We start from the raw sequence: 27112 nt of genomic DNA on the forward strand, positions 1-27112 counted from the left end.
CCTTTCTTTTCTCTTCTGTCCTATCCTCTTCCCAGCCCCGCTGCAGATGCCTCTTCTCTGCTCACTTAAAAAGTCATTTGGTGGACAAATATTTCCTGGGCGCTGCCTCTGTGCCAGGCACAATGGCACTCTCACAGGGTGCCGGGTGAAGGGCACCCACCTGGCCCGCCATAGAGAGGGCTCTGTGCCTGCTGGCAAAGGGCTCAGCTGACTCCAGAGCTTGCTCTCCAGACACCCCCGAGCCCCCCGTGCCCCAATTCCTCCTCTGTGAGTGCTTGTCATAGCTGCATCTTTCACAATCCCCCCATGCCCCTGAGGTCTTAAAGAAGAGTCTCCGACTGATGAAATGCACCGTGCACATGGACAGACCTTTTCTTTTTAAACAGAATATGTAAGGAAGTGTTTCTCACTCAGGAGCTTCTCATAGATTGCCTTGAAAACAGGCTCAAGGTGGGCCTGGATGGGTGGCAGATGGTGCGGGAGGGATGCCTGTCAGCTGCCCACAGGGCTGGGATGGAGGGAAAGCAAGGATGAGGCTTGGTCTGATTCAGGAACTAGAGCCTGACTCCCCCACCCTCTCCTCCTCACCCCCCTGAGGAGAGCCATGTGGGGTCTGAATCACCCATCAGGGCCCCGAGAGCAAGTCAGTGTGGATTCTATGAAAACGCACAGACAGGTGGCCAGTGCGCCCTGATGAAATGCCGTTGTAAAGTTTTACTCAGGGGTGGGTTCTCCCTTACTCCCTGAACAGACAGAGGCCCGGCCCACCCCACAAACAGACTCACTGGATCTGGGTCCAAATGTCTTTATTTTTCAAAAGGCTCCTCAGATCATTCTGAAGCTCAGAATGGGTTAAAAACCACTTTCAGCTATTACTATTCTTAATTCTATTCTTTCGGCTAGAATAAAGCTTTTTTTTTTTTTTTTTTTTTTTTTTGAGGTGGAGTCTCTCTGTTGCCAGGCTGGAGTGCAGTGGCATGCACTCAGCTCATTGCAATCTCCACCTCCCGGGTTCAAGCCATTCTCCTGCCTCAGCCTCCAGAGTAGCTGGGATTACAGGTGCGCGCCACCACACGCAGCTAATTTTTGTATTTTTAGTAGAGATGGGGTTTCACCATGTTGGCCAGGATGGTCTCCATCTCCTGACCTCGTGATCTGCCCACTTCGGCCTCCCAAAGTGCTGGGATTACAGGTGTGAGCTACTGCGCCCAGTCATTAAAGCTAATTTTTAAAATGTCATCATTCACTTGATTTACTGGACAATCTTCAGGTAACAATGTTTTTGTTGTTGTTGTTTGAGACAGAGTCTCTCTCTGTCACCCAGGCTGGAGTGCAGTGGCACCATCTCGGCTCACTGCAGCCTCTGCCTCCCAGGTGCAAGCGATTTTTCCATCTCAGCCTCTCAAACAGCTGGGATTACAGGTGCCTGTCACCATGCCTGGCTAATTTTTGTAGTTTTGGTAGAGACGGAGATGGGGTTTCACTGTGTTGGCCAGGCTGGTCTCAAACTGCTGACCTGAAGTGATCCACCCGCCTTGGCTTCCCAAAATGTTGGGATTACAGGCGTGAGCCACTGCGCCCGGCCCATGATGTTCATTTTTTGAGAACATTATAAATATCTGTTTCTAAACATACAGATCCCTATTACTTTGAGATTTTTACTGGTTCTAAAAGGCCTCCCCTCAGATGCTGTGACATCTAGGGACACGGGGAGAGGGGAGAGGGTATGGGACTGAGCAGGAGGATAGATCCTGCTCTCTAAGTCCTGCAGAAAGTCCTGCGTGGCAGCAAACTGCTGTTTCAAAGGACTTGACAACAGACACCCAGGACTCAGCATTAGCCAAGAGGCTCAACAGGAGAGGCTTCTGGATAGGTGAGCTGAGGATAGCTAGGGGAGCAGGATCAGAAGACACTCGGGGGACCAGGCCAGCTGCAGACAGCTTGGGCTAGCTCCACCTTACCTTCCATCTCTGTGGGGTAGGAAGAGTAGGAAGAGGCAAAGGGGAGAGATTGACAAAAACAACTCCAAGGCTAAGTTCCAAGGTCTCGAGGTACAGGGAGTCTCTCAAGGTGAGTAAAGATTCAATCCACTTGGACACTGAAATTGGTTAAAGGATAACACGAATAGGATGGGCGTAGTGGCTCACACCTGTAATTCCAGCCCTTTGGGAGGCTGAGGTAGGCAGACTGGGAGGATCACTTGAGGCCAGGAGTTCGAGACCAACCTGGACAACATGGCAAAACCCCATCTCTACCAAAAGTACAAAAAATTAGCCCGGCATTTTGGCACATGCCAGTGGTCCCAGCTACTCAGAAGGCTGAGGTGGGAGGACGGCTTGAGCCCGGGAGGGGGAGGTTGCAGTGAGCCGTGATCGTGTCACTGCACTCCAGCCTGGACGACAGAGTGAGATCTTGTCTCAAAAAGAAAAAAAAGCAAAACAAAACACTAATAATTATTAGTTGCCAAGTGCCTACTATGTACCAGGCACTATGCTGGACTTTTCCACAAGCATCTCTTTTAAATGCCCTAGAAGGAAGTGTCCTCATTTTACCAGAAAGAAAACAGGGTTGGTGGGGTTGGTGGATTTAATCATGGTCACACAGCTGATGAGGAGTGGGGCCAGGCCTAGAGCAGGGCCCGCGCTCTCCTTAGCATATTCACCTCCTAGAAGGAGGAATGAGGTCTACCTCATCGGGGTACACAGGGAGAGCCAGCCTGGCTTACTAAAGGGACCCCTTGATGGTGATCCCCAAAGTGGTGGCCAGAAGCATCTCCACATCTTTCTGCCATGGGCTGGGAACGATTTGAGCCTGCAGATAGGATGAGAGTGGGGACTATGCCTGCCCGAAGCCACCCATGGGGCCATCAAGAATGCAGAGGTGAATGGAGCTTTGAGGGGCAGATGCCATCCCTCCCTTCTGAGGCCCAGAGAGAAACTTGCTTGCATCTCCTATTACTATTTGCTTGAAGCTCCCACAACAGTGACATGCTTGAAGCTACCTGTAGCTTGCTTCAAGTTACAGCTGAAACTCTGTACTTCTAGGGCTACAACTTGCTGGACTTGTGCTCCACAGAGGCATGTGCGGGTCAGAAACTGAATAAACTATAGAGGAATGACCTGGACCAAGAGCCAAAGGCATTTAATTATTGAAAGACTGTGGGGAGTACACACCTGTGAGTATAACCTTGTCTCATGGAAACTTGCCTGCCTTGGGGTTAAAGCAATGAAAGTGAGAGTTAAGTCTCTAGAATCTTGCTGATGTGTCTGGGAGAAAGTGGGAGGTTAGGGCACCCCTAAAGTTCTGGCACTCAATCACCAGCAGGTAGAAACACGGGCACTGTCTGCCCAGCTGGGCAAGCAAGGAGGGCCCAGCTTTCAAGCAGGTCCTGAGGCCTTCCCCAGCCAAGCCTTCGGTCCAAGTGAGGTGCTATCTGTCTGGCCCTGTGCAGCCTGGAGTGTAGCCAGATGCCTGATAACCAGAGAATGTTCTGTCTATTTCAGCCACTGGGTCTCAGCTCCTGCTGGGCACGGGAAGTGCTATAAAAAGCACTTCAGGACCAGCAAGGAAATCTGTTTGCTTACCCCTCCTTTCAGAGGGTCCATTTTCCCTACTGGATTTGGAAAGAATCCAGAAAGGCTGGAAGGCAGCTGGAATGAGGCCTCTTCGAGTCCCTCCCCTGATTCCTGAGAACTTCAACTGATACTGAAGGCTCCCCAGTTCCTGGACACTTTCCATTCACTCGCTCTGAGATTCCAGAGGAAGGTCACAGACACAGCAGCCCTCCCACTCGGTCTTGTTATTAGAACTTCATTGGGATTCTCCTGGTTCCCCTTTGGGCTGACTGGCCTGATGCACCCTTTCAAAAGGGCTGCCCAGCCCCCACCCTGAACCCACCAAATCCAGGGCTATCCTATGCAGATGCCAAGTCTGCTCAGATCTCAACAAAAAAGGAGCTGGGATGGGCACAGGCTACAGAGTCCCGAGGAGTGGATGGGAGCGGGGAGGGGGTGGTGTGGGAAGCCCATGACTGGGTTCACTGGCTGCTTTGTGCTGGGCGTCCGTGCTAGCCTCACAGCCAGCCACTTGCATACTGATTTGTTGAAGCCAGTTCCTGAGTAAACTGACTCCCGATGGTTGGTGTAGGATAAAGAGAGGAAAATTAGGGAAACAATTGAAATCACTGGGAAAGAGAATCTCACTGGATTTGGGGCTTTCAAGGTTTGATTTAAGCCGTATTTCTCTTTGAGGACATCCCTGCCCCTCAGCCCCTGCCGTGCCACCTCTCCTGCTTCTTGCTAGACATCTGTCTTGACCCAGAGCACACAGGGTTGTCACAGAACCACAGCCTGCAACTCTTCCACCTCTGCAGGAAGCTGTGATAATGAGGAGGCGAGGTCCATCTGGCTGCCCCTCATACGGGCCGTGTCCTTGTCCACAGGCCAGACCCTGAGATCCCTGATGACACCTGAACTGTGTCTGCTTTTCCTAATCCCTCTTCTCCAGGGGAGTCCCCAGACCCTCCAGCTAATGCTTGATACTCTTGTCTACCCCCACCACCATTCCCTGACTTGCCCATAGCCCTCCCAACTCCTGCCACCAAAGAATGGAACCCACTTGCCAAACAATGGCCAGAATGGCCAGACCCCTTAGGTTGGCAGGTATATTTCACCACTGTGGCCCAAGCCAGCCACTCTCCCCTCCCTCCCCAGCCCACTCCTCTTGCCTCCATGGCCATCACCATCAGCTGCTTTCCACTGGCCAAAGGATGATGCTCTTCACACCCTAGCAGACACATCTTGCCAATATGCACATGGGAGGCCCACTGATGGGACCAGCCCACCCCCGCTTTCTCTGTCTGGGAAACTCCTACTGGTGCTCTGAGCCTCAGCTCCAACAGCTCCCTCTGCAGTGCTGGGCCCTTCTTCCTTGGGCTCCTGCAGTGCCACACCTGGCTTTCCCACAGCACTCATCACCCTCTACGGGGCTGACTCCTCTGCATGTTATTTCCTCCACCAGACTCTGAGCCCCTGATCTGTGGCCTCATCTGTCCATCTTGAGTGAGCACGGGATTTGGTACATAAACACTTACTGAGTACGAGTGGATGTCAGCACAGTCACTGGCAAGTTCTGAAATGTATGGCTTGGGGACACACGTCCAGAGGGAAATACTCACACACTCAGTAGCACCCCTGCTTGCCAAAGCCCAACTGTCAATGCTTTGGAGACAGTTCAGCCTGAGAGAAGGGATGGAAAGTTTGCCTTCTTGGGCCAGGGTTAAGAAAACCAGACTGGTCCCAGCTGTAAGTGCACCCCTTCTGTCTTGGGGATCAGAGGAACTGACAGACCCCTCTCCTTCAATGAAGAGGGAAAGCCCCTCAACTCCCCGTGCCAGGGCCGGCTCCCTGGTGTATGCCTGTGCAGTCACAAGGGCCCCCACTCAGAAGGGCCCACGCTTACTCTAATGCTCTGTGGTTGCTGTGTTGGAATTCTTAATGATTTTTGAACATGGACCCCATATTTTCATTTTGCACTGGGACCTACAAATGATGGAGCCAGTTCTGCCCCCGATGGCCTCCAAGGCCCTCAAGAGAGCTGCCTCTCCTGGCCTGCATGGCCTGGTGTGGCTCTTGTGAACAGAATCATGTCTGGCTCTGAAGAGCAGAGTGGCCACTGCCCTGTGCCAGCCTGTCTTCATCCACAGAAAACAAAAACCCCACAGCACTCGCAGTGGAGCCAGGGGCCATGTGACCGTGGCCCTCGGACAGCAAGACAACAACACTGGGACAGTGAGTAGAAACAAAGGGCCAGCTCGGGTCAGTTGCCTAGGACCCCTGCTGTTCCCACAGGGCTGCGGCCCATCCAATCCCACAGGAAGAGCTGTCAAAGGTGCCGGCCTGAGCAGAAGTTCCCCTCTTCTTTAGTGTCGCTTCGAATGCTCTAAAAACCACTTCAATACCTCTGAGATTTTCAGAGCATTTGAAAAATCATGTAAAATCTTTTTCAAGTTCTGGACAATTTCCCCATTTTTCTGAGGTATCCCAGCAAAAATCAAAATCTGTACACTAGGGTGTCCATCCATAAGTGGCCATGACACCACTGTATGCTTCCTAGAAGCTGTTACTCCCCAAAGTGTGTGGGAAACGCATGCACTGTGGCCTCGGAAGCAGCCCCCAACTTGGCTCCCGATGCTTGAGACTTCTGGCACGCTTCTCAGGCCCCACTTTGAGTTTCAGTTTTTCATACATAAAATAGCGAAGGAACAGCTCCCTTATAAAGCTGCTGTAAGAGGCAGACAGCAGCAGTAATGCCCCCACCACAGTAAGGGGCACGTTGGACAGGGCACATTGGATGTCCCCATTCCATGCAAACAAATACAATTTGCTCTGTAATGGGGAGGCAGTGATGAGCGAGATGAACTGGTGTGGAGGGGGAACGGCCTTGGTTTGGCTTGTGAGTTCACTGTCTCTTAGCTGGGTGAGCTGGGGCGAGTCACACTCATCCTCAAATCCCAGGCTGCCTGTCAGCAGTGCGCGAGAGCTGGGCTCCCCACATGGTGCAGGGGGGCTCAGTCAGCGGCACTCTCCCGTGGAGGCTCCTGTTCCTCAGGACTGTACTTTGTGCTGGTAGAGTCCTTTGAAATAGGTTTGGTAGAATAGAATCGTGGGCACCAAGAAGCCGGATAAAGGTGGTGAGGGAGCTGGCTTCAGAACAGAAAGCCCTGGCTTTGAATTTTCATGTCGACGCTTCAGGCTATGTACCTGTATGCTTTGTGCCTCAGTCTTCCCCATCTGTCAGCATGAAAAACAATGTCTTCCTCACAGGCAATTAGTGACCACAGACCACTCACTGTCTAGGTTGTTTCTGGTCCTTCCCAAGACTAACTATATTCCTGCTTTCCATAAGGAACCCCAATATATTTAGAATGACTCTCCTTTTCACTTTGGGCAGCATAAAGTGGCTTCAGTTTTTTTTGCATCTGGAAAGAGTTCTGACTTTACAATCTTTCTGCTGACAAACATTAGTTCCTTTGAGCTTTCTAGCTTCTAAACAATTCATCATGATAGTTGCTTGTCACTTTTCTTTTTCAAAAAAGAACCGGGCTGGGCACAGTGGCTCATGCCTGTAGTCCCAGTAGTTTGGGAGGTCGAGGCAGGAGGATCACTTGAGGCCAGGAGTTCAAAACCATTCTGGGCAACATAGCAAGACTCTGTTTCTTAAAAAAAAAAAAAAAAAAAAAAAAAAAAAACCACAAAGAAATTAGCTGGGCATGGTGGTGCAGGTCTGTGGTCCCAGCTACTTGGGAGGCTGAGGTGGGAGGACTGCCTGAGCCTTGGAGTTAGAGGTTACAGTCCACTATGATCAAGCCACTGTACTGCAGCCTGGTAACCAGAGCAAGACCCTGTCTCTAAAAATAAAATAAAATAAAATAAAGAACTAAATACAGAACTCCAGGTGTGAGGTTTCAAAATATCTCTATTAAACACAGCTTCAACTGGCATTACTTTTTATTCACTTATCTTTTTTGTTTGTTTGTTTGTTTGTTTTTGAGAAGGAGTCTCGCTCTGTCACCCAGGCTAGAGTGCAGTGGTGCAATCTTGGCTCACTGCAACCTCTGCCTTCCAGGTTTGAGCAATTCTCTTGCCTCAGCCTCCTGAGTAGCTGGGAATACAGGTGCACATCACCACACCCTGCTAATTTTTGTATTTTTAGTAGAGACAGGGTTTCACCATGTTGGCCAGGTTGGTCTCGAACTCCTGACCTCAGGTGATCCACCCGTCTCAGCCTCCCAAAGTGCTGGAATTACAGGCGTGAGCCACCGCGCCCGCCTTTCTTTCTTTCCTTCCTTCCTTCTTTTTCTTTCTTCTTCCTTCCTTCCTTTCTTTTGCCCTGCCCTGCCCTGCCCTCCCTCCCTGCCCTGCCCTCCCTCCCTGCCCTGCCCTGCCCTTCCTTTCCCTTTCTTTCTCTCTCTCTCTCTCTCCTTCCTTTCCCTTCCTTTCTCCCTTTCTCTCTCTTTCTTTCTTTCTGACAGGGTCTCACTCTGTCACCCAGGCTGGAGTGCAGTGTCCCAGTCATGGCTCACTGCAGCCTCAACTTCTCACACTCCAGCGATCCTCCCACCTCAGCTTCTCAACTAGGTGGGACCACAGGTGCTCTCCACCACGCCCAGATGATTTTTGTATTTTTGGGGGAGACTGGGTTTTGCCATGTTGCCCAGGCTGGTCTCGAACTCCTGAGCTCAAGCAATTAACAAGCCTCAGCCTCCCAAAATGCTAGGATTACAGGTGTGAGTCACTGTGCCTAGCCATTACTGCCATTACTTTTTTTTTTTTTAAGAGACGAGGTCTCACTCTGTTATCTATGCTAGAATACAGTGGTGTGATCATAGCTCACTGCTGCCTTGAACTTCTAGGCTTAAGCCATCCTCTGGCCTCAGCCTCCTGAGCAGCTGGGACCACAGGTGTGCGCTACCATGCCAGGCTAATTTTTTATTTTCTGTAGAGATGCGGGTCTCATTTCATTGTCCAGGCTGGTTTTAAACTCCTGGCTTCAAGTGATCTTCCCGCCTTGAGCTCCCAAAGTATTGAGATTACAGGCATGAGCCACTGCGCCTGGCGGACTTTTTTTTTTTTTTTAATCACTGTTTATTTGCATTGAGCCTTTAAGCCATTATAGTCTGCCAGATGTTTTTCTTTTACTATCACACCAAGTTTCCTATATCCTAGTAATATTCTGAACTAAAACATAAGACATTAATCTTCATGATTTCAATCCATCTCAATTTCGAAAAATATTTTTAAATCTTGGCTTTCCTGCTTTATAACATAAGCTGTTTTCTCCAGCTCTGCAGCCTTCCCACATTTGATAAGGTCTCCTATGAGTTCAACCCAAGCCAATGATAAACACAACAGACAAGAGACATTGGAACCTCAGTCAAGTCCTCCCTCTGGCTGCATTATCAACACTCTCAGAAAGCATGTTCACCCAGCTACAAATCCACATGACTGTGCTGTTGTCAACCCATATTATTAAATATTTGCCTTATTTATAAGGATGTCGTTAGAAATTGTCGAGAGCCTTCCTGAAACCTGGCGTATGCTAGATTAGACAGTCCATCCCTCTCCCATCTCTTTTCCATCATACCTATTTCTCCAAGTAAAGCGTTCCTTGTTTGGGTATATTTCCCACATTATCCTTCAGCTTTCCTGACACGCTACACCAAACATTCCACCCACAGATCTATAGAATTCACTTACATGTTGTTGGGGTTTTTTGGTATTTCTGCCTCATTCCATTTTTTTTTTTTTTTTTTGAGACTGAGTCTCGCTCTGTCGCCCAGGCTGGAGTGCAGTGGCGCGATCTCGGCTCACTGCAAGCTCCACCTCCCGGGTTCATGCCATTCTCCTGCCTCAGCCTCCCGAGTAGCTGGGACTACAGGTACCCGCCATCACTCCCAGCTAATTTTTTTTTGTATTTTTTAGTAGAGACGGGGTTTCACCGTGTTAGCCAGGATGGTCTCGATCTCCTAACTTCATGATCCACCCGCCTAGGCCTTCCAAAGTGCTGGGATTACAGGTGTAAGCCACTGCGCCTGGCCTCATTCCATTTTTTATAACTATCTCTTTAAATCCTGTCCTGTCACTGTAAAGCATTAGTGTTTTTTTTTTAATCATCTGGATTGAGCAATCATTATAATGGATGAAAACAACATAAATACGTTGCAACTTCCTACAATTATTAAAAATAAACAGTAAAATGTTATTGGAAGTACCTCTTTAATGAGATGAGGCTTTCCCCCCGATGTAAAATAATATTAATTATTGCTAAACAAGACAGGGATCCACATCAATTATATTTCTATTTTTCATTTGTAGAGATTTAAGCACAAAAAAAGTTCACATAAATAGAAAGATGGGAACAAGAGTTTTGTAACAGCAATGTCACCTTGTTCTATGAATGTCTTCTGAGTTAAAAGCCATAAATAATCATTTGTGGGCAGGCATGGTGGCTCACACCTATAATGCCAGCACTTTGGGAGGCTGTGGTGGAAGGATCCCTTGAGCCCAGAAGTTCAAGACCAGCCTGAGCAACCTGGTGAAACTCCGTCTCTACTAAAAATACATAAATTAGCCAGGTGTGGTGGTGCATGCCTATAATCCCAGCTACTTGGGAGGCGGAGGCATGAGAATCGTTCGAATCTGGGAAGCGGAGGTTGCAGTGAGCCGAGATCGTGCCATGGCACTCCAGCCTGGGTGACAGAGCAAGACTCTGTCTCCAAATAAATAAATAAATAAATAAATAAATAAATAAATAAATAATCATTTGTAATGACTTATCATCCGACAGCTTGATTAGGCCTTCTTTCAATCTTGTTAAAAGCAAAAGAAACTTGGAAACAACCTGTCTTAGAAAAGGCCTTGGTAGCCAGTCATGAGAGGCTTTCATTTTCTCAACTTCCATATGATATTTTGAACTGTCCCTTTATTTGGGGGAGCGAGGCACTGCAGAAAGATTTGGGAAGGGTAAGAGGTATGTCTGTGGCTGGGCGTGGTGGCTCATGCCTGTAATCCCAGCACTTTCGGAGGCCGAGGCGGGTGGATCATGAGGTCAGGAGATCGAGACCATCCTGGCTAACATGGTGAAACCCCGTCTCTACTAAAAATACAAAAAAATTAGCCGGGCTGGTGGGCGCCTGTAGTCCCAGCTACTCAGGAGGCTGAGGCAGGAGAATGGCATGAACCCGGGAGGCAGAGCTTGCAGTGAGCCGAGATCGTGCCACTGCACTCCAGCCTGGGCAACAGAGCGAGACTTCATCTCAAAAAAAAAAAAAAAAAAAAAAAAAGAGGTATGTCTGTGTGTTGTGAAGTGGGTGAGGGACAAGTGTGAAGGCGGGGATGGGAGAGGATCTACAGTGGAATGTGGAGAAACCCGAGGAGACCACTGCTACCAGCCACGAGACTGTCCCCGTCTCCGCAAGCTCTTTCCCTGAAGCCAGGGGGATGAGTCAGCTTATATCCGCCTTGGCCGTCATGAGTGCTATGAATGCCAAGAGGATATAGCCACCTATTTGTAAGGTCTCTATAATTTTTTTGTTTCTAACTAGATTCTTTTAAGTGTAGAAGAGAATTATCCCTCACTGGCTTTCTGTTTTCCGAGCACTGGACCTGTCAACAAAGCAAGTCAGGAATGGAGCTCATGATCTGCTTCTAGCAGCAGGACCTCCAGAAGATGTGTGGCTAGCTCTCCATCACCATTCGCGGCCTCTGTGCCCGTGTCTGTGTCTGTGTTCTTGTTGCCCACATATCCTCCTCCCTGCTCCCTCACGCAAGTCCTTGGTTTAGCGCACAGGCACACATCTTCACACATCATTTGAATAAACTTAATCTGGACAAGGCATCTGTGTCCTCCACTGCTGTAGAGTCATCCATTCTATTTCACCAAAACAGAATGGGGGGAGTGGCTTTCTTTACATTTCACAGAAAGGAAAAGTGAGGGTCAGATTATCCAAGGAACAGAGCTATTTGCAGAAGACTAGGAATGAAAGCCAGGTCTCCTGGATTCCTACCTGTACTCTTTCTCCTGATTACAACTGTGTCAAGCTAAGAGGATAATGGTTTAAAACACCAAAGTCACGATGCCAACCTGAGAAAGCCTCAGGTAGCAATGGGCTGAGGGCTGCCTATTGACTGGGCTCTTTAACAAGTTCACCTGAGACTCTGAACACATCATGCAAAACAGGCTTAGGAGACTCCTCTGGGATGCTGAATTGGAAAACAGAATATAAACTCCGAAAGGACTCTAATAAGTCACAAAAGCTATTAGAACCCAAAGACTGATGACCAATGCTAACAAGAGTTCATACAAACTTGGGGTGAGACTTACCGTGTCCCCAATCTTCAGACCCTCACACTTCCTCTGACCAGGATAGGATACCCCATCTTGGCAGGTAGCAGTAAAGAAGAGATTAAGATCCTCAGGCTGATCCCAGACTGACAGCTCCACTTTAGACCGGATACTCTGAATGGAGAGAGAAAATGAAGCCCAACCATTTAATAAAGGCTGTGGCTGAGGTGCTCCCACACTGGTTTTCTGAGGCCCACGTGGCTTCCTCTAACTCAGGAATCCCAAGCCAAAGGAAGAGCCAGTGAGCTTGGTTCCCTGGCCCTCCCTCATCCTTTCCCTTCTCTCTGCACTCACACAACATCTTGCTAGACCCAGCCTGAGGTCTCCCTCTGTGAGTTTGGAGAAGTTGATAGTGGTTGACCTGCCATATGATATTATCTGCTTCAGACGGGTTATGCCCCATCCCCTGCTTGCTTCTCCAGAGCCACCTCTCATCCCCATCCTCGGCTTCAGACACGCAGTTCCTCAATCTTGCAGTGTGTACTCCAGGCTTTGAGCCTTTCCATGTGCCCAGGGTAATGATCCTTTGCACAACGGCTCCTCTCTCTCCTCCTCCTGGCTGGCTCCTTATCATCCTTCAAAATCAGCTCAGCAGGCACTTTCTCCAGGAATACACCCTGTCATTCACATCCATACCTATCCCCATCAGATGAGGTCCATATGCCTGAGTTTGAAACTACATAATGAGAGACTCCAATCTTATGTGTGGATTATATTCTTAAGACAGTGAATCAAACAAAAATCAAGTCAAAATTACCTATCAGAATAGAAAAAAAGTAAAGACTAAGAACATCAAGTGTTGGGAAAGGATGTAGAGCAACTAGGGCTCCCCAACCCTGCTGGTGGGAGTGAAAATTCGTGCAATCCTATAGAAAGCCATTAGGCTATATCTACTAAAGCTTAGGCCAACCTCAGACCTAGCATTCACACAGGATTATATCCAACAGAAGTGTATGCGTCACCAAAAAGACATGGACAAGAATGTTTACAGCAATACTGCTTGTAATAGCTAGAAACTGGAAATTCCTCAGGTGCCTAGCAAGAGTAGAATAGATTTTTAAAAATTGTAGTATGTTCATATAGTGGAATACCATACAGTAATGAGAAATAATAAAATACGACTACATGTAATAATATGGATAAATCTGACAAATATAACATTACTAGAAAGAAGGCAGAGACAAAGGCATATATATTGTATAACTCTATTTATATGAAATTCAAAAACAGGCAAAATTAATGGTTGCCCTTGAGGGATTGCGATGGAAGAGGGCAGAATAGGGACTTCTGGGCCTGGCTAATGTTCTGTGTGTTTGGCCTCGGTGCTGGATACTCAGGTTTATTTAATTTGTGAAAAGTGTGTGAAATTTTCTATACGTCTGTTAGTTTAAAAAATTGTCCTTGTGACACAGCCTGTAGCTCAGCCTGTAGCTACTCAGAGGGCTGAGGCAGGAGGATCGCTTGAGCCCAGGAGTTCAAGGCTGCAATGAGCTATGATCATGCCAGTGCACTCCAGCCTGGGAGACAGAGTGAGACTGTCTCTTAAAAAAAATTAATAATAATAATAATAATTTCTTTGAAAATCTCTAAGGAAGATTCCACTTTGGAGACTGAGGCCAAATGAAGTAAGTAGCTTTTATTCAGAGGTCATATTTTACCAGAAAATTTAAAACAACTGTCTGTTTATACACTCAACACAGAGTATAGCATGATGTACCCATATGAGAGACAAGGACCCCAACATCCGCAGACGGCCCTGCGGATTCCCTCTCCCTCCTCGGGTACACTCTAGGGAGTGTGGCTGTTGGAGAGAACAGCAGACAGACTTGCCTCTTGCTCTTGTGGGTTTTCTTTCTTTGTTTCCTTCTTTCTTTTTCTTTCTTTCTTTCTCTTTTTTGCTGAGCATATAGTGCTAAAGTTGAGTAAGTGAAATATGTAGTTTTCCAGCAAATTAACAGCTTGTTGAAAATACTTTCTGTAAAAAATAGTCTCTCCCTTTGCAAGAAATTATCTAAGTGCTTCTACAACTCTAAAAATATGATCCGTCTTAAATCCACTTCCCTTTGCAACTTGCCAGCCTTAACTGGCCAAGGGTCACAAAAGCGCCACTCAATACACACAGCACTCTCCTGCTGCCTGTGATTAGCTATTTACAGATCTGTCTTCCCTACCATGTTGTGAAGTCCAAGGGCTGTATCATAGATCTCTCTGTGACTTAGTACAATCTGTCGTTGAATGAATAAACGCATGGATGGGTAGACAGATGAATGATTTAACAGCTATGCTAAGGTCTCAGGCCAAGTAGATGAAAATATTTCTTAAGACAAATATTAAAAAATAAATTTATAACTGTGAATAAGTAGTGGAGGAAATAAAACAGTATCGTAAAAGAGCTGAAGAGTGAAGGCATGTAAAAAATTACTTGGGAACGATAACTTGAAATATGGGGGCCCTGTGGTTCACAAATAAAACTTTGGAAGGAAGCACCAGTGCTCTCCAGCAAGATCTGCCCAAGCCGCCACTCGAAAGCCCCAAGGGAGGATCTGGGAGAGGATCTGGGAAAAAGCAAGAGGGACTTGGACTCCTACTCTGTGAGTCAGCAACTAAGAATTAGATGGAAATGGACTCTTATGTACTACTCAGGCCATAGGCCCCATGTTCTGATATAAAGTTTGTATTATTCCTGCTACCCACAGAGTCTCTGGAATCAGAAACTCTTAAGACATTTCAGGCAGCAGGAACTGTGGAGATGATGCAGCCCAAACCTCTCATGTATGGAAGCTGGAAGTCAGGGCAAGGAAAAGGTGGCCTGGGACCACTCTGCTGCACAGGACCGGGTGCAGGCTTTCTTGACCCACCCCAGGGCTCTTTCTAATCCCCACGCCTGATGTGCACTTCTTTGGAAGTTGGCTCTCTGTCCACAGATAAGGTAAAAAACAAAAATAAAAAAATAAAAAGGAATTTGGCTCTGTGACTTTGGAAAGAGATCATCAGGTTGTATTGTGGTTGTAAGGGTCTCTGCCCCCAAAACTATGAGTGCTGGAGGGCAGGACTGTGTTTTGCTCACTATTTTATTTCCAAGGTGCAGCATGATCCCTGTCACACATTAGGCTGTTGGTATATATCTGTTGAATAAGTGAATGGATGGAGTCAAAGTGCAGTTCTTACACATGAAGACTTTTATGTGTGACTCCTAAAATTCCATTAACTCCTACCAGATTCGCCCCTCAAGGTGCACTCCTTAGTTCTCCAGTAGGAAACAAGACGATGTTGGGAATGTCAGAAGTGTAAAGGCTATTAAATACTTGGTCAGGTTAGGTCACATCTGCAATTGCTTTAAGTCGGGCCAGCTGTGGAGTGGGTGGGAGCAGACTTTATGGCAACAACAAAAAGAGAAACATGTGCTCTGCTAGAGAAAAACACACCACAGCTTCTGAAGTCACCCTCCACATGCAGCTCCAGTGCTTTCCAACTCATTCTGTTCGCTCCCACACTGAAAAGAGGCCTTTCTGGGTGCAACATGAGGCCAGCCCCCTCTGCACGTGTGGACCCAGGGCTCCACGGCTGAGCTCAGGAGGGGATTCTCTCACCAGCACTTATTACAGAGCAAAGCACCACATTGCCAAACTCCCTTGGGAAGACTTGGTGATTTCTCACAGTGAAGAATTTGGCACAGCAAGAAAAAATGCGTAAATCCAACTTGAAGATTTCACACTCTGAGAGATGTGTACACCAGACTTGATTCTACAAGACATGAAATTAAACATACCCTTTCCATTTTGCTCCCTCCTCAGCCTGGCCAAATACCACAGCCATTGCATCTGTTACATATGTTCCAACCCAAATCTGCTCAGAATGTCCCCACAGATGGTCTGCCAGCACTCTAGGGGAGGTAAAAGCCAACACCCACACTTAGTCATGTGTTGCATGACTCATGAAATCCAACACAAACCACTCAGACGGTGAGGTGACAGAAACACAAGCGGTCTGGAGAGAGCTGTGACTGGACTCTGGCCGGATGTGGAGCAGGTGAAAGGAGAGCAGAGCTGACGAAAACCTCTCCTGCTGCCCCGGCACACCCCACATGGACCAGGGGCCCGTGCTGGGGCTCAAAGTTGGGAAAAGTCCAAGTGCAAGGAGCTTGAAGCCCAGCCCAGCCTTTCCCGTTGGCCAGGGCAGGAGCAAGTAAGATGAGTACTTGGAAGGAAAAACCCAAACTGTTTTTCCTACTCTACTCTCACACACCACTCAACACAACACTTCTGACACCAGATGTGAGGATTTTTCCCCCACACACCATGCAATTCTCTACTGGACACTGGTTGGTTATCTTCTAATTCAGCACAATTCTGACACTATCTACCTGGACATAGTGTCAGGTCCCACAGGTGAAGGGCTCAGCCCACAAGACTGCCCCCACCGCAGATGCCAATCACAAGTACTAGGTTGTCATCTATACTTCCAACTGATCGGCTATAAATTCAAATTCCCATGACCCCTTTCCTTCTTTCATCAATTTGCTAGAATGGCTCACAGAACTCAGGGACACAGTTTGTTTACACTTACCCACGTATGAATAAGAGATAAAGGCTGCAGATGAACAGCTAGATGAAGAGAAACAGGGCAAGGTGTGTGAGGAGGGTGCAGAACTTCCCTGTCCTCTCTGGTGCCACTCTCCAGGAACCTATCCCACAGCTTTCCCGAGGCCCTCCAAATCCAGGCCTTCTGGGTTTTCATGGAGGCATCGTTACATGGGCATGACTGGTCACATCTCTGGCTATTGGTGATCCACTCAACCTTCAGCCCCTCTCTGCCTCCCCAGAGGTCATGGAGTGGGGCTGAAAGTTCCAACCCTCTAATCACATGGCTGGTTCCCCTGGCAACCAGCCCCCATCCTGAGGCTGTCCAGGAGCGCCCCCCAAGAGTCACCTCATTAGAACAAAAGATGTTCCTATTACCCAGGAAACTACAATGGTCTTGGAAACTCTGTGTCGGGAACCAGCGTTAAAGACCAAATATAATAACAAAAGATTCTCCTAGTGTCCTTATCTATAAAGGTTTTAGGGGCTTTATATTAGGAACTAGGGGCAGAGACCTATATATATATCTTATCGTACCACAGTATCACAGGTTCTAATCAACACAGAAAACCAACATACCCCTGACATGGCTTTGACCAACTGAACTTGCTTCAAATATCTTGCAGTTTTACATTTCTATATTTAATATATATATTTTAAATTTCACCTGAAGGGAGGGGTGGAAGAAGGGAATTATCAAGGGTCACTTTTTGGAGTAATGAACATGTTCAGTATCTCTATGGTGGCGACGGTTTCACAGGTGTATACCTGTGCCAACACTCATATTATACACTTTAAATCAGTACAGTTTGCTGTATGTTAATTATATGTCAATAAGGCTTTACAATTCTTTTCCAATTAAAAAAAAAAAAAAAAGAGACAGAGTCTCACTCTGTCACCCAGGCTAGAGCACAGTGATACTATCATAGCTCACTGCAGCCTTGAACTCCCGGGCTCAAGCGATCCTCCTGCCCCAGCCTCCCAAGTAGCATGCCCAGCTAATTTTTACAAAATTTTTTGTAGAAACTAGGTCTCGCTATGTTGACCAAGCTGATTTCAAACTCCTGGCCTCAAGTGATCCTCCCAGCTTGGCCTCCCAAAGCACCGGAATTACAGGTGTGAGCCACCACGCCTGGTCATAATCACTCATTTTTAAAAGTGCTGAGTTTCGAAGTTCATTCATAAGTCATCAGCTTCATTTCACAACATGTTTACTTACAGGAACCAGTTTAACTCGCAGAATCAAGCGACAGTGCTGGGTTCCCACAGTTCCTCTGGGAATTCGTGCCAGGTTCCAAAAGCAGCTCCAGCCCAGAACAACTGTTCCCTGTACTCATCCCTGCTCCCCACTCCCCATCAGCAGGGAGGGATCCACACTCCTCTCCTGGCCTCTGCCTACCACACAGGGAATGCTTTCCCTTGTCACTCCTTGACCCTGGGTACCTGGATTTCCACTAGGAAAATGAATGTAGATATATGAGAAATCCTGCTCAGGGCTAAGTACTTATGAGATCCCATGCATGGAACCAATAAGAAAGCCTCCTGCTCCCTGGTTTTCAGCGGTCCCAGCAGAAGCACAGACACGCAGAACCCACCAGTCACATAGAAGCTGGCTGACCAGTGTGCCTTCCCTGCTGCTGCAAGGCTGCCCAGCCAGGTCTATGGAACTGTGCGCCATGACGCCCTCTGATATCAAAGCCGCCAGGAGCAGGGGGCCTGGGCCTTCACCAGCCAACGCTCTTGGGGAGCCCCAGAGCTCTGAATTCAGGAGGTGGCTGACGATGAAATGCTGACAAGTGGCCCCTCCGCAGAAGCCTTAAAGAGGGACCTCGCCCCACTCAACAGAGCCCAGATGAGCTGCTCTTCAGCCATTTCTTCCCAAAGGCCCTGACTCAGCAGGAGGCAAGCGGTGGCCTCCCTGCCTGTGAGAGTGGGTCCAGCAGCAGTGCACCTTCTGCCCTGTGGGGTCTCCCAGCTCTGGCATCCTCAGAGGGAAGGGGAGAGTGGCAAGGCAGGGGTTCTGGCTCTTGATTTGGTTCTCTTAGTTCAGTGTCCAGAGCTTGAGACCCAAGCGGCTCACAGCTCACACCAGCTCACCCCAGGAAAGAGGGTGACATTCACAGGCCTGCCCCTCCTTCCCATGCAGGCTCACATCCCAAACCCTCTCTGGGTGTTGCACTTCAGCAGACCTATTGTGCCCACATAACCAGCTTATGTGTTCCCCCTCTTCCTGAAGTGTAAAGCAAATCACTCACCGTGCAATCTGAAAGGCACTACAGTGTAAAGTTAATTAGGAAACCCTGTCTCACTGCACTCTGGGTTCTGAAGTGCCTATGGGATCTGGTGAGGCTCTAAGGGCCAGAGAACAGAAAAGAGGATGTCAGTATGTGGGCAATGGGGTAGGAGAGAAGGAAGTCTTCAGTTTCTCACAATAGGAAGTTCCAGGAGTATCTGAATCTGTGAGAGCAAGAGGACCCTTGGCTACAACAGGAGATGGGAGCAGTGGGAAGGGGGAAGAAAGGGAGTAAAAACAAGCCAAAAATCCTCACTGCTGCCCACCCGGTTGCCTTCAGGACACTGAGGCTCCAGGGAACTAAGCGCACGGCTGGCTACACCCCAAGCCCCAGGGTTCCCCCTAGCTGGGCAGTACTTTGCAACTCAAAACAGGGCCACATCGGAAGGTGGACAAGGCCAACACTGGGAAAGGCCCAGCTCCAAGTACTCATTTGTAATCAGTCACTGCTGGGAAGGCAAGATGACTTTTCTCACAGATGTGTGATGCCGTACTGATTCGTTAGGTTCCCAGGTTAGCCAGAAAAACCTATTTTACCTAAGTTTAGGATTAATAATGTTACTTAAGGCACTCTTAGTCTGTGTATAACTTAGTTTTAACAGGAAGATGCACTCTGAATGCCAATTTAGAAATTACCTGGCGCCTTGAGCAGGTGGGTAGGCAATGGATGCCATAACCATCTTGGGACCCACAAGAGAAGGGATAGCAGAGGGTCCACACTTCCCAACACAAGAGCTCTGCCTGCCATTTGCCTGACAGAAGGTAGGTCTGAGTCAAGTACTTTTGGGGTGTTATGAATCAAGGGAAAGGAGGGTAGGAAAGAGAAAGGCTTGGGAGGTGAGTCTGTGAATGCGTGGCTTGGAATGTGAAACTGATTCCTAAACCACATCTATAAGAACTTACACTTATTATATTAGGGCCAATTTCACATGATATGTTACAATAGCACAGAATTTAATAGCCCCATTCACAAACCCTCTGAAAGGACTTCATTACAATCACATCTTAAGTAGGTAGGCAAAAACATTGATTCTTTGGCCAGGCATGATGGCTCATGCCTGTAAAGCCAGCACTTTGGGAAGCTGAGGTGGGAGGACTGCTTCCAGGGGTTCAAGATCAGACCAACCAGGGCAACATAGTGAGACCTCATCTCTCTCTATATATTTTTAAATTAAAAACAAAAATAAAAAAATGGGTTGTTGATTCTCCCATGTTAGTCTGCAGCTCTACCCTGAGCTCCATGAGCCTGAGGGATTCCCGCCCTGCCACTGTGAGGTGAGCTCAGTGTGCGAACTTTTCACTTCTTGCAGTGTGGTCCTGTGGCTGGTGGATGCTCTGCTCCCTCAGGCAGAGAATACGGTGGCAGCGTTAGCCTGGGCACTGGGTAGGTGGAGAATACCACTGCCTGCCTATGCGAGGTGTCAGAACCTAAGCACTTCCCAGGCCACCAGCCTGAGTCTGAGCCACTCCTTGGCTCACTGAGATCTGCAGATGAGAGTCAAGATGGCAGAGGTGAGAGGGAGACTCATCAAGCAAGGATGGGTTTCTCCACCCTGATCCTGAGTGAAGCAGGAAGAAGATACCAAACTCAAGGGGATGGGGGAGCAGAGCCAAGAAGAGCAGCACGGAGAACTGCCCACCTGAGCCCGCGGCAGCTGCAGGGCCTCAGTGGGAGGGGGTGGAAGGGAGGTGGCAGTGGGGGAAGAAACTGATAACTTACATTGTATGCATTAATAATCAGTTGAATAATATTTTTGGAGTCTCCATCTAAAATCTCCACCGTTGTTCCAGGTATCAGGGCTGTAAAATTCTTGGGAAAAAAAGTAAAGAAAAGAAATAAGTTCATTTTGCCCTGCCAACCATCAGAGTGAGCATTGCTATACTGGGCTAGAACAGTAAAGGCTCCTAGAACCATATCCTGCCACCTTCTCCCACCATGAACTAAAGATCCCACAGGGAAAAGCAAGAAGAAATGGCACAGAGGAAGAGTTGTTGCAGTAGGCCGTGGAACATCCAGCCCTATAGATCCATAGGAAAGGGGCTCACAAGATCTTTCTCTAAAAGATAATGTCTTGAGACCCCGCCCCTCCCATGGTAACAGACAGCTCTCTAAAAGCCCATCTTCTAAGGTCGACAGCTCCTGACAGTTTCTTGCCATTTCTCTCCCGGTCTCTGAGGTATTCACAGGTTCAGCTTTCAGGATCTGCTCAATCTGTTCAGAAGGCGTGAAAAGGGCAACTTTTCCAAGGGTCTCAAGTATAGACCCTTTCTTTAATAGGAAGCTGAGAGAACGAATGGCGCCCTCCCACGGACCTCTGAGGTCCTGTGGCAAAGGGGCAGCCTTGAAGTACCCACCTTTCCTCTTTCATCTGTACTAACTCCTGAGTCTTCCACTTCTAACAGTGACAGAGACATCTCCCACCCTCTGCCTGCCTTGGGACTGGATGGGCTTCCTCCCCCAAGCAAGGTGTATTTAGCTCTGAGGAAGGATGCTTAAGCCAGTATGGACTTCTTCCCTCTGGAAATATCTGGAAACCCAATAGAGTCTGTGCAATTGAGCCCTCTAAAAACATAAAACGTTATTTGTAAGTGCATAGGCTTTTTTTTTTTTTTTTCGCGACAGAATCTCGCTCTGTCCCCCAGGCTGGAGTGCAATTGTGCAATCTTGGTTCACGGCAACCTCTGCCCCCTGGGTTCAAGAGATTCTCCTGCCTCAGCCTCCCCGGTAGCTGGGACTGTAGGCACACACCACCATGCCCTGAATAGGCTTTATCCTGCTATCTTCCACTAAACAAAAAAAGAAAAACAATCCTTTTCCCTTGTTTCATCTTCTAACATTGATTTGAACTAAAGGAGGATAAAGAACTCAAGAAAATATAAGTGGCATTTTATCAGTGATAATCTCAGGCAGGAGCAATAGAAAAACACAATCAGACAAAGGTTCTTTTGTGGACATTCAAGAGCAAGAAGGAGAGGGAACTATGGCCAGCTGTTCTGGGGGTGGAGGGTGGAGAGGGATTCCAGATTAAGTTCTCATTGCTTCATCACGTAAAAGAATCTCAGAGACGAGTTTACATTTAGCTTACATGAGCACACCGAGGAGATCTGTAATTCAAACTTGGCTCATCTGTGATTGTGAGAAGGAGCACGTTCATGTGGGGAGTTTTTGAAGATGGTCCAGGGTGACCCAGGAAAAGTTCATTTAGACGGAACAGATCCATACCCAGACTGCTCTATTCACTCAGGACACTTATTGGTTTCTTTGGGAATTCCTGCCCCAGACTAAATGCGGCAGTCCAGGGTGACCCAGGAACAGTTTCTTTAAATGGAACAGATCCATATGCAGACTGCTGTATTCACTCAGGACATTTATTGGTTTCTTTGGGAATTTCTGCGCCAGACTAGCCCACTGGTCTCCTATAGTCTGCAGGCTCAGGCATAAAGCTCTGGAATACAGAGATTAGTGACGTAGCCTGATGAGATGCCTTACTTTTCTTTGTGTGTATCTTCATTTCATTTTATATTTTCCTTCTCTAGTAGAGTGTGCCTCTCTGTTTCCAATTCATCACCCAAAAAAATGGGAATTCATGCTATTTTCAAGGTTTTTCTCAGAATCAAATTAGATACTATATGTTCAAATTTCTTGTAAGGTATTCACTGCTATGCGAATGCTTAATTGTTTCCTCCTATTATTTTCCATTAGATCAAGACTGGGCTATATTCCACCCCTCCTTTGAATTTCCCCCATATAGGCAGAGTTGTAAACACTCCTCACCACCCACTTCACCCCACAAATCACTAGCCTCCCTCCCTCCCAGCATACCTTGTACAGCATATAATGGTTTTTCGTCACTGCAAAGATGAGGTTGATGTTGTTCTCTGCCAATTTCTCTCCAAGCAAGGCAAGGGATGGATAGTCCTAGGGCCAAGGCAAAAGTCAAGGCTATGACATTCCTAACAGGTGTAGATACCAGCACCTGGCTCCAATGCACAGTCAGCAGCCAGCATTTGCCAGGGAAGCACCTTTTCCTTAGGTGGCCCCTTCGAGTCCCTTAATAACTAAGCCTTCTTGGTAGCTCCTGAACTAAGGAACTGAGTAGAGGAGACCCTCAAGGAAAGGACCCTCTGGCATTCACCAAACTAGATTCACTCCTCTCACCCCAGAGTGGAGAGGTGATGAGTGGAGTTTTTCCATATCTTTCTTGTCTGTGTCTCCATCCTGTCAGCAGGGAGGGGGGACTAGTGGGGATGCCCTAGAGAACAGCCACCACATCCTACCCTCTGTCATCAGTGCCTCTTACCTTTCCTCTCTCCTCTAAGACTTTTCCTCCCTGCCTCCTTGCCCTATTTTCCTTCTCCTATGCCTAAAGCTTAGGTCTGCCAACATCCCCCACAGGTCCTGCTTCATCCTGCTTGTAGCTCAGATGGGCAGAGGAGGGTGCCGAGCTCTGGACTAAAAGTTGGGCCATGGGGCAGGGGTGCAGAAAGAGGAAGAAGAGAGGAAGCTAAGAGGCAGTTTAACAGTGTCCTGAGGGATTTTGAGGACTAATGATGGGTACAGGGGTCCGCATCTGGTGAGGTCCTACAGTTATAGTCCTTTTTTCAGATTCCATTATTCCTAAACAAGATGGAAGGCTTGGGCACTGACCACCTCTTGAAACTGGAGAAAATGTGCTTCTCTAAGGAAGAAAATTGGGAAGAATTCCTCTTTGGCCACCAGAATGTATTTGAGAAATAAAAGGACACAGATTTTGGCAGGAAAATTGCACAGTAAGTATGCAAGATCTTGATCATTGTTGGGTCTGGGTGATGGGCATGTAGGGTTCATTTTACTGGTCTATTATTATATATCTTCGAAATTTTGCACAAATTCTTTTAAATTGCATAGTTGTGGTTATAGACTGTTGGGAGTAGATGGTCCTTGGGACCTCTCATTCCATGCAGAACACTTCTGCCCACCACCACTAACACTGACAGGCAACTCACCACCTCTGGGAGCCCATGTCTAGAAGTCAGGAAGTCCTGCCCCATAACTTCTATACCAGTTGTGACTTCTGCAGGGGCACAGCACCCACCCTCCTTTAAGACACCCTCCCCACTATGAGATCTATCCTGTTTCCCCTGGGCCACCCGTATCCCAACCAAACACTTCCCATTTAGACGCACATTGACAGAAAGATGAACCAGCTACAGAAATCCCTGAGAAATGTTGTAAGCCAATTAGGAGTTCCGGAAACCCAGTTGGAGAAGATTGAATAATGAAACCCAACCCCAAGAATGGATCAGAAAGCCAGTGAATACTGAGAGCCAGAGGAAGGTTTCAAGGCTGGGCAAGTACTAAGACCACAGGCAGGGTCACAAGAGAGGCGACAGGGAGGGGGGATCTGGTCCCCGGCACTCACCATCTGGTTGGATGCAGTGTACTCGTTGGCCTCGTTCAGGTGGCACTGGCCATCGTGTGGCTGCACCAGGCCTCCCAATTTTCCATCCAATGCGATGTGGGGCACATCATCCGTTGTGAACACCAGCAAATGCAGTGCATCCTTTCGCCAGCCAATCTTCTCCTGAAGGACAGAAGGTGGATGGGTACACCAGTCTTTCTGCCCAGTCCTGCCCTGGTCATGCAGGGCACTGGCCCCTCTCCAGGAGTCACGGCCTGAATCAGAGGCATTCCCCTTGCCATGTGTACCTGGGGCACACTCACAAAACCACTGGGGAGGGATTCCACAGAGGCTCCGAAGAGACGCAGCGTGGACTGGGGAAGCCCAGATGCACACAGACAAATGTCCAAGTCTTTGCCCACTTTGGCCCATGCACCTGAAACCCCCTCCCTCCAGCCCATCATACTCTTCTCTGCTCCTTTCACTGATGACCCCTGAGAGCTGCTCCTCCTGGATGCTTCCCCTTTTGGCCTCAGCTATTCTTCCTTCCCCAGAACGACTTTTAACCTTTCCCCCAACAACATCCCCTGGTTGGCTGGGCTAGTCTAAGATGATGGTTAAGATTGTTAAGTCCCCCCATTAGACCTGAGTCAATCAGAACAGGGCACTCAAATGACCAATAGATGGGTTTGTCTTTTGAGGGTTTGTAAAACCTGCCGTCTATTCTGGTAGATATAAACCATTCCAATTGTTATTTGAGCCACATTGGTGTTTAAAGTCAATCAGATCCCTTTTCTCCCTTTACTGCTCCACTATCTGAAATTTATCCAGACTTCAGACGGAGGCACAGCTGAATACAGTCTGTATTGGAAAGGAAGGACTCTACCTTTTTCATACTCTGCCACTGTGGTGCCAACTCTACACAAAAACACTCCCAGTCATCATTTTTAGGAGCAGCTAGACCTTGATACAGAGCAAGAAACACTGGGATATGGTCGCCTTCATAGTAATGGTGAACAGGCATCCCAAAATGCATCGGTAGCAGCATGAATAAATGAAGGATTTAAACACTGCTGAGAGTCTTCTATACCTGCACACTTGCTACTGAAATAGGAGACTGGATTCACAGACCTTACAGGTTAAAAGCTATTGCTCTCTTACGACAGATGAAGAGTAGAGGGTATCATCCTCTCTTACTTATCATCATAATGGTGGATAAAACAGCCAAAAGAGCTATGATATTTTCTCACTTGCTCCAGAGGCGGCATGGAAATAAAAAATAAATAAATCACAAAAGAGCCCGCCAACATGAGGAGGAAAAGAAGTTTGAAAAGAAGCCAGTGAGGACTGACAGCCAGGAGACCTACAGTGAACAAAGGGATTAGCCTTTTGGAGAATCAGTTTCCTAGACACTCAATATTCATCCAGCATTCAATCACTGATCTCTTACTGCATGCCAGGCCCCACAGAAGGCACTGGGTCAACAGAAAAGCTAGTTCCAGACCTCAAAGAGCTTATAGTCAAATGGAAACAGCAACTTCAATACACCATGACAGGAGTGTTAATGAAGGAAAGTCCAATGCTAATGGAAGCCAGGGAGAGGAGGAGGAGGGAGAGGCTTCCCAGCACAGACGAAACTTAAACTGAGCTGGGAAAAATGAGGACACTTCAAGGAAGCTGAAAGAGGGTGGGATGGCTCACACCTAGAATCCCAACACTTTGGGAGGCTGAGGTGAGAGGACGGCATGAGGCCAGGAGTTCAAGACCAGCCTAGGCAACATAGGGAGACCCCATCTCTACAAAAAATATTAAAAAATTAGCCAGCCATGGAGATGTGCACCTGTCATCCCAACTATTCAGGTGGCTAAGGCAGGAGGATCACTTGAGCCCAGGAGTTTGAGACTGCAGTGAGCTATGATCATGCCACTGTGCTCCAGCCTGGGCAACAGAGCAAGATCCTGTCTGTAAAAAAATAAATAAATAAAAATAAAAACAAATAATTTAAAAAAAATTAAAGGAAGCTGAAAGAAGGAATAAGAAGGGAGAAGGCAGAAGAGGAAGTGGGCATTCTAGGCGCTAACAGAAGCTCAGAAGGGAAAGGAGCACAGTGAGGAGGAGGCCAGACACATTTTAGGAACCTGGAGTGAGAAGCCTAGAAGGTCCCTTACTGCAATGAAATGCTAAGCCATAACAAAACTACTTATGGGTAGGAGTTGGAATAGTGGTTCTCCTTGCTGTCAGGATTGGAAGGGGTCACAAAGAGGCTTTCAAGGTGCTGCTGATGTTCTGTTTCTTGACCTTATGAGCATTTATCGAGATGTATAGTATATATATAAACTATATATATAACTATAGTTTTTGGTGTGTATATTTTGATAAAGAGTTAACACCTATTAAATAAATAAGTCAATGCATTATAAGCCATGGATTGTGGAAAAGAGGGAGCCAGATGCTTGGGAAATAAAATACAATAGAGAGAAAGTATAAACTAGTAGAGTTTTTTGCAGGAAACATGTGAATCTGTTATCCAAAAGGGCACAGCCATGTGCTCAACACCCTAGCAAGGAAGCAGAAAACCAACTTTTAATTTGACAAATTGTATTAAGAACCTTAAAGAAAATCAGAAACCTAAACAAATGGACAGAGATATCATTTCAGGATTGGAAGAGCCAATGGTGTTGAGACGCCATCTCTCTGCAAATTGGTTTATAGATTTGACACAATCACAATCAAAAGCCTAGAAGGCCTTTTTGAGAAAATGACAAGCTGATTATAATATTTATATGAAATTGTAAGCAATGGAAACTAGCAAAACAATTTTGAAAAAGAACAAAGTTGGAGGACTTCTTATCTTAGGTCAAGACTTATTACAAAGCTACAGTAATCAAGGCTATGGTCATGACAAAATATATGCAATGACATAATGCACAGATCAGTGGAATGGGATAGATAGA

The 27112-nt window shown here is 47.4% G+C and overlaps 1 protein-coding gene across 1 annotated transcript in view; it reads right to left on the minus strand.

The window, feature by feature from the left end:
* The window catches only part of ITGB5 (integrin subunit beta 5), a 123903-nt gene that overhangs the window by 34083 nt on the left and 62708 nt on the right, over nt 1-27112 (minus strand). The window contains exons 6-9 of the mRNA XM_016941813.4: nt 24180-24341; nt 22601-22696; nt 20498-20587; nt 11884-12018 (exon numbers count right to left, since the gene is read on the minus strand). Coding sequence (XP_016797302.2) covers nt 11884-12018; nt 20498-20587; nt 22601-22696; nt 24180-24341 — 483 coding nt within the window. The remainder of the gene's footprint in view (nt 1-11883; nt 12019-20497; nt 20588-22600; nt 22697-24179; nt 24342-27112) is intronic.

Source organism: Pan troglodytes, chromosome 2 (assembly GCF_028858775.2).
Source record: "Pan troglodytes isolate AG18354 chromosome 2, NHGRI_mPanTro3-v2.0_pri, whole genome shotgun sequence".
Classification (NCBI taxonomy): Eukaryota; Metazoa; Chordata; class Mammalia; order Primates; family Hominidae; genus Pan; species Pan troglodytes.